This window comes from Phragmites australis, chromosome 13 (genome assembly GCF_958298935.1).
Source record: "Phragmites australis chromosome 13, lpPhrAust1.1, whole genome shotgun sequence".
In the NCBI taxonomy this organism is placed as follows: Eukaryota; Viridiplantae; Streptophyta; class Magnoliopsida; order Poales; family Poaceae; genus Phragmites; species Phragmites australis.
This window is the reverse complement of record NC_084933.1, coordinates 30,310,480-30,324,932: the sequence shown is the minus strand read 5'-3', so window position 1 is coordinate 30,324,932 and position 14,453 is coordinate 30,310,480. Positions and strand designations below refer to the sequence as shown.

The 14,453-nt window shown below is 44.6% G+C and overlaps 1 protein-coding gene and 2 pseudogenes across 2 annotated transcripts; all 3 read left to right on the top strand.

The window, feature by feature from the left end:
- The first annotated feature begins 206 nt into the window (after positions 1 to 206).
- On the top strand, positions 207 to 6,486 carry LOC133889683 (auxin response factor 11-like). 2 transcript variants are annotated; one of them, XM_062330140.1, is made up of 14 exons: positions 207 to 637; positions 1,290 to 1,497; positions 1,596 to 1,708; positions 1,908 to 2,006; positions 2,093 to 2,149; positions 2,420 to 2,575; positions 2,658 to 2,739; positions 2,850 to 2,940; positions 3,411 to 3,575; positions 3,667 to 3,786; positions 4,139 to 4,347; positions 4,434 to 5,806; positions 5,901 to 6,091; positions 6,267 to 6,486. In XM_062330140.1, the coding sequence occupies exons 2-14, from the start codon at positions 1,407 to 1,409 to the stop codon at positions 6,373 to 6,375; spliced, it is 2,856 nt and encodes a 951-aa protein (XP_062186124.1). In that variant the 5' UTR covers positions 207 to 637; positions 1,290 to 1,406; the 3' UTR covers positions 6,376 to 6,486. The 2 variants fall into 2 exon arrangements, with proteins under 2 accessions (XP_062186124.1, XP_062186123.1); XM_062330139.1 differs by having other exon boundaries at positions 2,658 to 2,742.
- Positions 6,487 to 6,605: 119 nt separating this feature from the next.
- On the top strand, positions 6,606 to 9,214 carry LOC133889684 (peptidyl-prolyl cis-trans isomerase Pin1-like; annotated as a pseudogene).
- Positions 9,215 to 9,694: 480 nt separating this feature from the next.
- Positions 9,695 to 11,508, top strand: LOC133889623 (uncharacterized; annotated as a pseudogene).
- The last annotated feature ends 2,945 nt before the right edge of the window (positions 11,509 to 14,453 follow it).

Below are 14,453 nucleotides of genomic sequence, written 5' to 3'. Positions count from 1 at the left end.
ATAGAATTTATGATAAAATCAGAGAGAATTATATGTGAAAAAATAAAGAAAGAAAGAAATAGGTATGGATCACGCTATGAATTGAGAGAGATGGGACACGCAGCAAAGCATGCCTGCGCAAATGAGGAATCATGGCTTCTCCCGTCGAAAGGTCGGCATCTTTAACCCAAAGCCACAGCAGCGGCCAGCACTCAGCAGTCATCAGGCTGCAAAGGCCAAAAGACGAGAGAAGAGGAGAGAAGAGAGATCGCGAGCGAACAGCGCGCAAAAGGCGAGCACAGCAAAGGCCACCCGCGTATCATTGCCATCTAGCTACCGGCGGCCCTGCTACTGCTGCTGCTGCCTTCTACTGCTCTTACTACGCCACCACCTCCTCGCGTGCTACCCGGCGTGGCACGAGCGTGCCCATCTCCCTTTCTGCCCCTACCCCGGCCGCTTTGCCTTTACCAGAGCACCCCCTGGCGTTGCGCGTTTGGCACTTGGTGTCGCGCTTTCGCTTATTTATCAGAGCGAGTTGGGGGCTTGGCCCTTTGGGGCTTCACTTGCTCGGTTGCCTAGCCTTCTTCAGACTTCGCACCTCTCCCATCCGGCGCGTCGTGGTTTGTGGCACTCTCAGGAGACACAGCGACAAGACGAGGTGGGTTCTGTTCTTGTCATTGTTCTTGCTCTGTCTCACACTCTTTGTCCCGTTTAGCTCCCAGCTTGCCTCTTCTGGAATAGACCCGTTCCTTTTTTTCTTCCTTTTTTGAAACGGAGAACGGAGCAGTTCTTGATGCAACTCCTTGTAATTTCAAGCTCTGCTCTTGGAGCTACTGCTATTTGGCATTGCCATTCCTGAGACCATGCTTACTTGATCTTACCATCTGTGGAAAGCACCAGTGCTCCTTGGCTTAGGCCGGCCATGCTTGACGCCGTTGAAGGGCTGCAATGACTCTAAGCATCAGGGCCGGGCGCCAAATGGCATTTGGTCGCGTTCGAGCATCTAGCTGCCAAGATTCTTGGTGCCATTTACTCTGCGCGTAGGCCTAGCTCTGTTCGGCTTTACTCCTACTGCCTCGTAGAGGCATGCGTAGCGTGGCGTGAAAACACAAAAGCCGCCTGCTTTCTTGGGAAAGAGAGATGGCGTTAGCCATGGGAACCCAACCCATGGCTTAGCTAGCTAGCTGGCCACGACGAGTGCATTTGGATTTTGGGGCCGTCTTCTTCACCTGGCTTTTACTCCTCTTTCCCTACTGCTCGCAAACAGCTTGACATTTGATACCCTCTGCCTCTCTCACTGTGGCATGCAGGCATTTTGAGTTTTGAGCAATGGTGAAGTGTGTATAATCTGGGAACCGAGCATTCGTCAGGATCTTGGCATCCAGAAAGCTGCGGTTTTTTAGCTTCAGTTCGGTGGATTTCTGGAGATGGCGTCCTCACAGGAGAAGGTCACGTCGGGTGTTCTGAGGAATGCGGCGGCGCTGCTCGATGAGATGCAGCTCCTGGGAGAAACGCAGGGTGATTGTTTCAGATACTGCTGCTGCTTACTGATTCAAAATTGTGCATTACTCCGTCGCATTTAGGCGTGATACGAGTGTTTCCTGTGCGTCCATTAGGTGCAAAGAAGGTGATCAACTCCGAGCTCTGGCACGCCTGTGCCGGACCGCTGGTGTGCTTGCCGCAGCGGGGGAGCCTCGTGTACTACTTCCCCCAGGGGCACAGCGAACAGGTTCGAATGGATTCTGAATATTCTGTTCCGGTTAATTTCGTTTTCATACAGTGCATGCAAATGTCACTGCCATGGAGTTTGGACTTGTGGGCGCCAATTAATATGGTTAAATTACTTACCTGATCCATGGAATGCTTTCTGATTAGCTTAACCTCCGAAATGCGCTTCGAATGATCGATGCTGATGCTGTCTCTTGCAGGTTGCAGCTACCACTAGAAAGACACCAAATTCTCGGATTCCAAACTACCCGAGCCTCCCGTCTCAGCTGCTATGTCAAGTTCACAACATCACTTTGCATGTAAGTGCAAATAATAGTTCAGATAAAATGTTTGGATGGCCCAATGTGTACTCCTTGATTAACGCTTGAACGTTTGGCTTGCACAGGCGGACAAGGAAACTGATGAGATTTATGCTCAGATGACCCTTCAACCAGTACACTCCGTAAGCAAATGATTTATGCACAGATTTTTCAAACAGCAAGTACAGATCAATTTTATCTCTTATAAGCTCCAATAATGCACTGTAATAACATGCACTAGTTTTAGGAAACATCAGTATAATGTGCACACTAGTTAATACTGAATTTATCTATATAGTAACTATAGGAAATGGAACAACTGAAAAAAACTAAGAAGCTGATGAACCTTTATTCTTAAGAAAATTATAAACTTCAACTCCACTTGAGAGTTCTATTCTTGCTGTCAATTTTAGGAAACTGACGTCTTCCCAATTCCAACTCTTGGTGCTTATACCAAAAGCAAGCACCCCACTGAATATTTCTGCAAAAATTTAACTGCAAGCGATACAAGCACTCATGGTGGTTTCTCAGTGCCACGAAGGGCTGCAGAGAAGTTGTTCCCACAACTCGTATGAGCTTTTTGTCCACACACTAGCTACTTGGTTGATCTTATTGAACTCTTCAGCTCATAGTTATGTTTTGGAACCCCAGGATTACTCAATGCAACCTCCTAATCAGGAGCTTATTGTTCGAGATTTGCATGATAACCTCTGGACATTCCGGCACATTTATCGTGGTAGGGTCTGACAATGTTCGACTTGGTTTTCTTAGTTCACGGATAAAAAGTGCAGGCTATCTTTGGTCACTATTGTCTGAAATTTCTTGTTTTCATGTTCCTTCCAGGGCAGCCAAAGAGACATCTTCTAACAACTGGATGGAGTCTTTTTGTTGGGGCAAAACGGCTTAAAGCTGGGGACTCTGTCCTATTTATCAGGTAGTTGTCATCTTGAGCAAAGGCACATGGTGCTGTTGAGAAATTATATCTGCTAGATTCGTAATAACTGTCCTTTATCGCATGGAATCAACAATAAGGAGATGGTCCTTGACCTTTTCTTTTTCTTGTGGGAGTTCCTTGACTTAATTTTATGTTCCTTGCTGTAATGGAGGAAATACCATGTACACTGTTCTGTTCCTTTTTGTCTTTCCTAGTAGCTGGTCACCAACGTACATATTCAACTTCCTGATTTTTAAATGTTTGTCTTTATGCTACTGTTACTGTAATGTATGGCCCAGTCTGTGCTAATGTTTGTCAATGCTAAGATGAAAGCGACTTCTATTGTGTTATGCCACAGTGACACCAAAATTTAACTGACCCAGTCTAAAATTAGTTTTCATGTCATAAATTTGCCACATAATAAACTTTCTACAATGCAAAATCTTCAGTGACAACAAATGTTGATACAGGGATGAGAAGTCACAACTCCTTGTGGGTGTTAGGCGGGCCACCCGACAGCAACCGGCCTTGTCATCATCTGTCCTGTCTACTGATAGTATGCACATAGGCGTTCTTGCTGCTGCAGCCCATGCGGCGTCAAGTGGTGGCTCATTTACTATCTACTACAATCCTAGGTACGTAATTTTATCTATCTGTTTTACTTGTTATTTGGTATGCTTTTCTGGTAAGCATATTTACATATACGTATCCTGGAAATCTCTTTAGGACAAGCCCGTCGCCATTTGTAATTCCTCTTGCAAGGTACAATAAGGCCAACTATATGCATCCATCGGTTGGAATGAGATTTGCGATGATGTTTGAGACAGAGGAGTCGAGCAAGCGCAGGTTTGTCATCTTTTTCGCTTCATATGCGTGTAGCATTTGTCTAGTTCTCATTTGATGCTCTGAATTATTATGCACGCAACTAAAGTTGATGGCTAGTGTCAAAGGTGAACTAGCATGCTTTTTTTAAGGTTCAAAATAGTACTTCTGGAATGTTTCCTCATCCTCTGCTTTGCCAAAAGGAAAATTAACCTCATCACGCATCTTCTAAAAATATGATTTAGATTGAGTATTAGACCAGTCCATTAGACTAACATATGGCACAATTTGGGTTAGAAGTCGCAGGATCATTTTCAGCTTATGGTCAGTACTTCTGCACCATAACTATTCTAAACAAAATTGTTCTATATTGCAGATGCACAGGTACTATTGTGGGAATCAGCGACTATGATCCGATGCGTTGGCCAAACTCAAAATGGCGCAACTTGCAGGTTGAATGGGACGAACATGGGTATGGAGAAAGACCTGAAAGAGTCAGCATATGGGATATCGAAACTCCAGAAAACGCTCTAGCATTCTCTTCTCCATTGAATTCTAAGCGGCAATGCCTTCCCAGTTATGGAGGTATTTCTCTACCATTCTCTATGTTTCTTTAGGGTCATCAGGTCATGTCTTAAGCTGAAACAATCTTTCTTCCTTTCCATTTGCAGTTCATGGGCTACAAATTGGATCTGCAAATATGTCATCGATTCCGAGGGTGCAAGCAAATCCTTTTGGTAACTTGCAACACATGCCAGCGATCGGCTCAGAACTGGCTTTGATGCTTCTCAATCAATCTGGCCAGAACCTCGGGAGTCCACTTACTTCTCACCAATCCTCATTTTCTAGTATTATTCAAAATGCTAAGCACAGTTATATCCCTCCATCGACATTTGGTGCTTCCACTGGTTCAATGAAGCAAGAATGTATGCCTTCAAATGAAGCACAACAACAGTTGAATGCTCCTAAGATTCAGAAAGGTGATCAAGTAAGCTGTGAAGCTCAGCCAGGAATTGATTCAATTTCTGCGCAGGAAATGAATGTTAAAGCAAGAGGGCCAAGAAACACAGATTCATACCCAACTCAAAGTATTTCGGATCAAAGCAGCAAGGGTGAGCCTAGAATCAAAACTCGAAGGAGCAAGAAGGGCTTGTCTCACAAAACCATTTCAGATAAATCTAAGCTTTCTTCCGTCCCTTCTCAGATTTGTGACGACCAGCTGCATGGTTCAGAAGCAAATTTGGTTGATTGTGAAGCTGAACAAGCTAACTGTGGAAATAATGAAGATTCATCTGGTGCACTTACTCGAGGTGATTTTGCTGGAGAGCTGCAAGTTCAGCAGGTTGAACAACATGAACTACTGTCACCACCAAAGTTAGAATCGTCAAAATCTCCTGACGGAGGGAACTCAGTCAGCTCATTTCCAAACCAAGGGTGTGTCTCACAGTTCTTTGAGGGTCTGGATTGGATGATTCAGCCTTCCTATTACCAAAACTCCAATGGCATTCAATCAGTTAGTGTATCAGACAATATTTTTAATCCATCTGCAGATGTACCTTCCACAATAAATGTTGATACTATGGAGGCATTTCAAACCTCTTGCCTTTCAGACTGCTTTCCTAATTCCATTCCAGAATTTATCAGCAGCCCGGATCTAAATTCACTAACATTTATGTCGCCAGAGATGCAACATTTGGATGTCCAACATGATGGCAGCAATTTGCCGAGCACATCCAACTCATATGCACAAATGAGTTTCTCAGAGGAGTGTGGAAAACAGAGTACAACCTTAAGTGGCCTGCACATGGAAGCTATTCATATAAGCATGAACAACAACAGCTCGTGCTCTCAACCACTGACTACCGGGAGCTTTGATGCAGGGATGTTCTCGAAGTTGTCAAATTCAAAAGAATCCCAAGTCTTACCACTGCAAGAGATTCATAACAGTTCCATGGGAACACCTTCTTGCAGTATGGATGCGGCTGAGTACAGCATTGATCGAAGTGTGAAGCCGATGAAACCACCGGTGCGGACATATACAAAGGTACATTGCACGACTGTCAAAAGGAAACATTTGTCGAATGCTGTTGATATTGAATCTGACATATTGCTTATGCTATCTTGTTATCTGCTAACAGGTTCAAAAGTTAGGATCAGTTGGAAGATCTATTGATGTGACACGGTTCAGAGATTACCATGAGTTGAGGTCAGCCATTGCCTGCATGTTTGGGCTCCAGGGGAAATTGGAACATCCCGGCAGTTCAGATTGGAAGCTTGTTTATGTCGACTACGAAAACGATGTTCTTCTTGTTGGAGATGATCCATGGGAGTAAGTATAAGCTTCTTTGCACCGTTTTTTCTTCTTTTTGTAAAAAATTAATCTCTGCATTCATTCCTGAATTATGTCCAACACAAACCATATAGTAACTTACCTCCAGTACGAACCGTGTCGTTCTTCACCATAGTAATTCTGCTCGTTCTAAGGTGCTTCTACCATTTGACAGGGAATTTGTCAACTGTGTCAGATGCATCCGGATTTTATCACCTTCAGAAGTACAACAGATGAGTGAGAATGGCGTGCATGTATTGAATGATTGCATCCAAATAGCTTAGTAAGGACTGCTGCTTCTGCAGCATTACACAAGCAACTCTGCAATGCAAAAAATGAGTGACTGAGTAGCCATAGTTCTGTAAATAAAAGAAATGGGCATTGGGTTCTCTGAATGCATTCTTTGTTTTCTGGCATAAGAGACAGCTTCTTATGAAAAGAAAGGGGGAAGATTGGATCCAGCTCAACTCAACCAGAGTCGGGAGGAAGGTTCCGCCGCCTGATGCGTGGCAAGTTCCCATTTGGCAACGAAGTCTCTCTAAACCATGAGTAGTGTGTATGCGAGCTTTTCCGGCTTTGAGTTGCGCGTCTGGGCACTGTGTAGAGCCTTGGGGATGAAGTACTCCGACTATCGCCGGCTGGCTTCTTCCTCCTGGATGAGGACAGCGCATAAGGTCGTGGGGGATGCTGCGAGGTAGAGCAGTAGGCCTTCATCATCCTTCCGACCGGCGAGGCGATGCAACTCTGCAACGTACCGCATAAGGTTGTCCAATGCCGCTTGAGACTTTGGCGGTCCTCTCGGAAGGTTCGTCAGTCGTCACATGGCCAGCGAAGCTGTTCATTCCAGCACAACCCGATTTGGGGACGACGACGAACCCGAGCAGCCGAGCTCCACCCGCCCCTTCGCTTGATACGTAGATGGGTGCGTAATACAGTACAATAGAATCACCACAGGCCTAGAAGCGGCGGCGCGCAGCATCTCGGAGATGGAGCCGGAGGTGACGCAGATCGTGGAGGATTATGAGGAGGTACAAGGAATTCAAGGCGACAACTCCGACTGCAATTCTGCCAAACGAGGCGGTGACCTCGGTCAGTTCTTCGTACTGCTACCTCCCCCTGGCCAACTCGCTGGTGTATATGCACTCTGTATAGGGTTTGTTTTTTGGCGAACGGTTGATTCGGTGTGTGGATAGAAGAACTTCCTGTTTTCGATCCTGATTAGAATTACAAATACCAACTTCTGTAGTAGAGAATATGGTAACGTCTCTAGTCGATAAACCCTCACTCTGATCTAGATGCAGTTGGTGTTGGCTATGTACTAGTATATTAGGATGGTTGATGTCATTGGATCCACTATTGTGTCGTGTTTAGTTATGCACAATAATAGGGAGTTACATACTTACATGTGAATGCACTATAATTCAGACGAGAAATGCCCTATTTCCTTCCGGGAGACAGTTATTGTTAATGTAGTACCTTCACTTATGCGAAGTAAGGCAAAATTGTGCTTCCCCTTTAACCGGCCCACTAGCTTGATTGGCTACTTAATCTGTTGGATATGACTATTACTGAAAAGCTTCTTGTGTCTTCAACTTTCTGTTTCATTATTTCTCCAGAAAATATTTTTTTACTAAGCTAAGTATTGTATTCGCTAGAACAAGCCATGGTCATCAATCGTGATACAGCTTGGAATGAGTTACAGTACTTAACTGCCTCATTTGCTTCATTTATGTGGATTGAAGAATACATCACAAAGATTCACATCTGCATGAGTTGAAAGTTGAGCAACTTTGAGTTTTGTTCCTGGTATGCTGCGCTGCATCTGTATGCGACACGACGATATGAACACTATGGATAACTATTATCAAATGAGAACAAAAGAACCACTTATGGCACCATATGCATGTAGTCCTGTTTTAGGCTGGGTGGTGTCTTCAGGTGTGTCGATGTCGTGCCGGAAAACGAAATGATTTATTTCGACGACAAAAGATAACCCAACACATGTTGGATACGCCTCAGCATTTGACACAGGATTTGACATGGGTATGCTGGTTTTGGGTAAGTGTAGGTGCTAAGTAGAGTCTATCTGAAAGGGTGGAGAGTGGTGTTAGGGATATCTGGTAGAGGGAGGCAGTGGATGGGGGTTTCTGAGTGCTGCAGAGGAGTAAAGAGAAGGATATGACAACATGTGTTAGTTGACTAGCAGCTTTGGTGTTTTTGTCACTCTACATTTCTGTTGTTTATTAGCCTTTTGTTATTCCCAGTGAGTAATAACAGTAGCAATCTTGTGGTAAGACTGGTGACTTGGTCGAGAGACCAGGAGTCTAAGAATTGAATGCAGTATGAATTTAAGAATCGGAACAGTAACTTTTAAATAAGGGCGGGAAAAATCTGCAATCTGTTATTAACTTATTATGAATGTGGCTTCTGCTGATCTTAATGCAGCATGGTTAGGCATGGTTGGTCAAATGGTGCGTAAAGCATATTAACCATGAATTAAAGCTGTGCTGTTCACATTTTAGGAAAGCACTGAAGCAGTTCCTAGCATGACAGCTTGCTCGTGTGACAAAGTAGTCAACTGGATTCCTTTTTTATTTCATGCTAAACATTTCTAGCGAAAGAGATTTGCTGGCTTGCAACAAATTTGTCAATGGGATCAAAATGGCATGTAATGTGGAAGCTAACATTGCACATTATGGATCTCACAAAAATTACCGTCAACCGATGCTGTTTAGATTCATACATTTTCGTCTAAATATTTGAAAATCCATGATCAACGGTGACTGAATTTTATTATTATTGTTGCAGGTCCATTTGGGAGGGGTAAGATGCAAAAGGTTTTTGAGAAAGCTGCTTTTGCTCTGAAGGTGGGGATATAAGTGACGGGGTTGATACAGAGAGCGGGGTGCATATCATCAAGAGGACTGGCTGATTGCGCTGCGACCTCATAGTCATATACGCTGGAAAATGGAATGCCCTAAAGAAGCTCCATGGTTTCTTTCTTCATCAATGAACTTGTGCATGTATTCTCTCATGAGCTTGGGAATTGAGATATTTTACTTCCTTTGTAACTTCTTGCGGGAGACATCTAGTTTGGAACGGTGCTCACGGCAAGATGGAATCAAGTTGTTCGACTATGACAGGATTATATGTCGATTTTTCCTGTGTCATTCTTGTCTCTAGAGTGTTACATTTTCCCTTGCATATCGAATCGAAACACATGAATCGAGTGGCAAGATAGTTGTTTCGCTGCTGTAGAACTTGTAGTGCAAGCAGCCATTGGTTACTGTGAACAATGGGCGGCCGTATGGTGTAGGTACTCGTGCGTTCGGTCTCATGAAAAGGGCAGCGAGCGATCCTAGATGCACCCGGCCGTATGGTGTAGGTACTTGCTGCCATCTCAGCCATAAGACCAGCCGCCGGCTCGGGCTGCACGACCAGAGGGACGGAGCGGCCGAACTCACTCTTTCAGATGGCCTGGGATGAGAACCGCGGCGGCCGCGAAGCCCAACTTTCTTCCGCCATCTGGTATGACTTTTGCTGTTCATGCCTTTGTCACAGCTGATAGATGATTATTATTGCGCCTCTAACCTAGCAGGTAAGGAGAAGAACTTCATGTACTGCCACCTACATCCTCAGATAAGGGCTTATGAGGCAAATCCAAAGCCTATTGGCTTAGCATTTGGTGGAACAGTTGGAAATGAGAGGATCTTTCTAGATGAAGTCTTCTCTAAAGTCATAGTTCGCCATGACGTTGTTGACAAAACTTACCAACATGGTTTTCTCCATACCTATCCAAATGGGTCTGACGGGTCAGCCTAATACAGGCCCAGCTAGGCTCGACACATTAGGTCTAGTTATGGTAATGAGCTGTGCTGTGTCGGCTCGTGTGTCGACCAGCCCGGCGGCACGGTCTCTTCCAGCCCCATCCACTGGCCAGCGAGCCCCATGCGAAAGGCGGCGAAGGAACAGAGCACTCCCGAGCGAACCATGCCGTGGAACAGAGACGGGCTAGACACCAGTCACGGCGGCGACGAGCTGCCAGTGTTGGGAGGGGGAGGAGGAGAGCGCAAGAAGGTGTCGGAGGGCGAGGAGGACGCGCTGGGGCAGAACCCGTCGATGGCCATGGAGTGCTTCATCTTCCTCTAGAGCTCCAGCTAGCTCGTTCCCATGTCTTGTTCTGCTTCTTTCTTTCCTCTCCATCTCTTGTTACTTGCTCAGTAACTTGTCACCTCACAGATGGCAAGGTAGCCATTGCCGCTCCCTTGTCTACTCCGTTTTGAATCAGGCGTGATCTGTTCTTGCTTTTCCATACGGCCGGCCATCTCCGCTGGAGATGTAATCGTGTGGTCTAGTCGTTGCGACGGCGTCACGGCAATTGGAATCGCAATCTAGTTCGGCGTCCAGGTAGGTGTAGGTTAGGTTGCTAGCGAATCACAGATGTCATTGCATTGCACAGCCGTGCCTCGGCGTCCCGGGCCGGCTGTGCCTAGCTGGACCGTGGCATGTCCAGGTCGGCTATGCCTAGCTGGTCTGTGGCGTGTCCAGACCGTGTCTACAGTAACGGGGCTCGGGCGAGTTCAGTAGGCACGGTTCAGTTGGCTAGCTTTATTTTTCTCATCCCTAGTCAGGTTAAATAAGGATTTTCTGGTACTCATGAAGATATCGATTTGATTGCTCTATATACCGTTCCACCTTAATCGTAATATCGGAATACTCGAGTCTGAGGGCCAGTTTGTTGCTGCTTTGCTGTGGAATCCTGTTAGCTACGGAGTCTTCATTTCTGTTTGGCTTCAAAATATAGGTTGTTATTATCCAAAAGTGGCAAAACAGATGTGCTTTTATAACGTCACTACATTGCCAGACCATAGAATAGGGTGAATGAACACTTCAGTTGAGTAGTTCTTCTACACTCTCCCAAAGAAGAATTCACAAATCATAAATCACATTCTATTTCAGTAATTTGTACAAATAAGCCACTCGGTTGCCATGATATCTGCTTATATAGGTTGTGAATGTTTCATTTTAGCACGATTACTATATTATGCTACCAAAAGAAGATTGTGATTTTACTTTCTGTGTTTTTTTGGGTGATGTAGGGTTATTTACGTGTTGAGTCTTCAGTGCTTGATGCTGAAGTATGGGGACTTGGTGGAGAAACAACAAGATGGCAACAGGATGTGTACAAGAAGAGATAGAATATTTTCTCAGAGCAGCGAAGAAAGGTTCTACTCCGATCAAACTTGGACCATTCACTATGTATGTCAGCTGTTAAAATGTGCAGCTATGCTTATAATATTTCCCACCTGCTCCTTCAGATTGATCTCAAAACTTTTGCCAGCTGGGAAGACTCTCCAGAGAAAATGATGATGGATATGATGTCTGATCCAAACACGGTTCAACGGGAAAATCGTTGATGATGTTGTTTCATGGCTAATGTTCAGTAGCTGCACGTACAGATATGGACAAGGAAATGGACAAAAGTGAAGCTCCATGCCCTCTGAAGATGTATAGAGGTCGGTGCACATACTTGCTTGCCCATTTGGCTGGGCCACTCGTCATTTAGGTCATGTACTAAAAAGAGGCTTGTACAGCAAATAATTTCCATAATAAAGTTGATATTCTTTTTCTTTCTGTTCTGTTGTTTTACGGGAAGCAAGAGCAAACGTGTATATCGGTGTTGTAAGAGTGTTGCCTCGTCATGTGTTCTGGATTGTAATTATACGTTACTAATTGTCCATATCTATACATCTAAATGCGAATTCAAATTTCCTAGCTTGCTAACATATCTGACGGTGTCCGTTTTGCTTTGGCAGATTCATGCTGCTGCATGGCAAGCTCATACTGTAGTTATGTTTGAGCTGATGAAACAATACCGAATTTTCTCATGAGGAAGTTTTATTGCATTCAGTATGGATATCACAACAGAAGTTCTCTACACGGAATAATCCAGAAAAAAAAAGGATTCTGGGGTTTAATGTTACCATCGCTGCATATATGATTTTGTGCAGCTCAGGAGCAGCATAATTCATGCTCATTCGTTCTGCCGGGGCTTGCTTTGAGCACAAGATGCTGGCTCTCAGAAACTAAGAAAGTCAGTATCTTGTTCAACCTTGTACTGTTGTCGTTTGGTAGCTGTATTGGGCCGCGGTTTCTGTCACCTTGTCCGGCAAGCCCATCTCTGCAAACAAGCGCAAGCAGCCATCAGTGAAGATCCTGTGAACATCTCCAGCAGAGTAATTCCAAAGCTGTAAGTATCACCAGCAACAGACACCTGTCCACATTCTGCATACTCTGCAAATATGCAAAAGGAAATCGTTATGCTAATATGCAAACGAGAATCTTGCTAAGACATTTGGTTAGGAATGTATACTGAAAATAAGAAAATCTCTGCAACAGTGTCCAACCCAGTCTGGACCATTCGGTCTTCAGCCCAAGCAAGATCATCCACAGATAGTGAGATAGTTAGAGGTACGTCCAAAGTGCTAGCTAGTTGAATGGATCTGTGAAACCCTTCCTCCTTTACGGCTGACTCTGCTTCATTTTTCCATTATCTAGTGCTGTTTTTCCTGTTCTGACCCTACTTTGTATTTAGTCTATACAAAAGAAAAAAGAGGTGACTTGGCCTTTCGATTGAAGATACTGAATTACTGATTCGCATGCGTGTCTACATTACTAGGTACGTGTGCACGTCTGCGCGACAAGGATTTGGAATCTGGAGCCCGACGAATCCGGTAAGAAAGCTGTGCGTGTGTGCAAGAGATTTTTTTTGTTATGCTGCAGCACTACTGTTCCAACGAGAGTAAAACGATACCTTGCCCATGACCATGATTGGCAAAAGGAACGCAAACACACTTACACATACGAGGTGACAAGACAGTACGAGAGAGAGGGAGACGCAGCTATAGCCCATGTAGGCTGTCTGCCGTCTAGCTATCAAAAGTACGTAACCTGCAGCCTGCAGGGCGGGGGTGCTGTTCATTTCGCAAACTTTGGTGCAACCACAGGATCAAGAATTCATGTCCAGTCCGGTTTACCTTCATCGATCGATCAATCATCCATCACATGCTCCCAAATTCTCTGCCGACCACGAGATTTCCCCAGACTCAAACACCACACGCTGGACGCTGCATGCAATACCGACCGATCGGCAGCTTGATTTCAGCAGCATATTCCTGCATGCATGGCCTCTTTTCCAGCTGCATCGATCCCATGTGAAATTGTCTCTTGATCTATGCTAGCTTGAAGAAACGACATATTCAGCACCACTGCATGCATGCTAATTGGCACCTCAATGTTTGTGTATTAGTATTGTATATAACTAGTCCCAGTAGCTAGCTGATCGGTGTACATGCATGCGCATGTAATATGGAACTGATGTGTGCAGCTTCTGGTGAATCTTTTTTCAGATTACGCTGCAAGGCGAATGAGCTAGCGGAGGAGAGAGATAGTGGATACTGCATGGAGTAAATGGAGATGGAACTAGGTAAGTAATTCAGGGATTGGCTTACACTACTTTTCAGTGTAACCTCGGGAAGGTACACGTACGCATGCATGCATACGCGCCCGTCCAGCTTCTTCCCTCGCTATGATTGGTACTCTGAACAAACGCAAACTCCTAGCACTGCTAGGGATAGGGTTACCATAACTTGATTTGATAGGTGCTTTTATCCGCCTGTCTGCCGATGGTGTTCATCGATTCAGTCGCCACCCTTGCTTGATACTTCGTGCACACGAGTCCGGAAAGAGATGTGGAGATTTTGCGGCCCTTTGCTCAACTTGTGAAGGTAAGTTCTTGTGATTTGCGGAATGTTCTTGGTTTCGAAAAAAGATCTGTGGAATGTTATCGAAAAGTTACCAAATTTATTCTATCATGCTATGTAGTTTGATTGTGCCCTGTAGATTTCATATATTCTACCTTTCTTAATTGTTTCACTCTGATATACATGTGCCCTACTTTGATGCACATTCTTTTGGATTTCATGGGAACCCGATGCGTTTGGTATTTCATGCTAAGGATTGTTGTCCCTTAATATTACTATCTCCGTTTCGCAATATTTGTCCACGCCCATCATTACGTACAAACCAAAAAATACTGAAATCGAGTAAAAAAATACAGTGAGATGACCATGCTACCCCTAATCAATACAAGGATGAGAGCAAGTAACTCATCAGCGTTGGAGTAAATACATGCATGCACTCAAAGATATAACAGAAAAATAGACCATAAAGCATCCTTGGTTACCGTAATAGACAAACAATTTGAAACAGATACTCCCGAAGTCATGGACAAACATTACGAAACGGAGGGAGTAGTACGAAACGAAATTGCATTTCAATTATCCCAGCCATTGACTTCTTC

Coding starts and splice junctions, on each gene's coding strand:
- LOC133889683 (XM_062330139.1), top strand. CDS start 1,407: ATGGCGTCCTCACAGGAGAAGGTCACGTCGGGTGTTCTGAGGAATGCG. Junction 2,941..3,410: donor GACTCTGTCCTATTTATCAG/GTAGTTGTCATC, acceptor ATGTTGATACAG/GGATGAGAAGTCACAACTCC. Junction 6,092..6,266: donor GTTGGAGATGATCCATGGGA/GTAAGTATAAGC, acceptor ACCATTTGACAG/GGAATTTGTCAACTGTGTCA.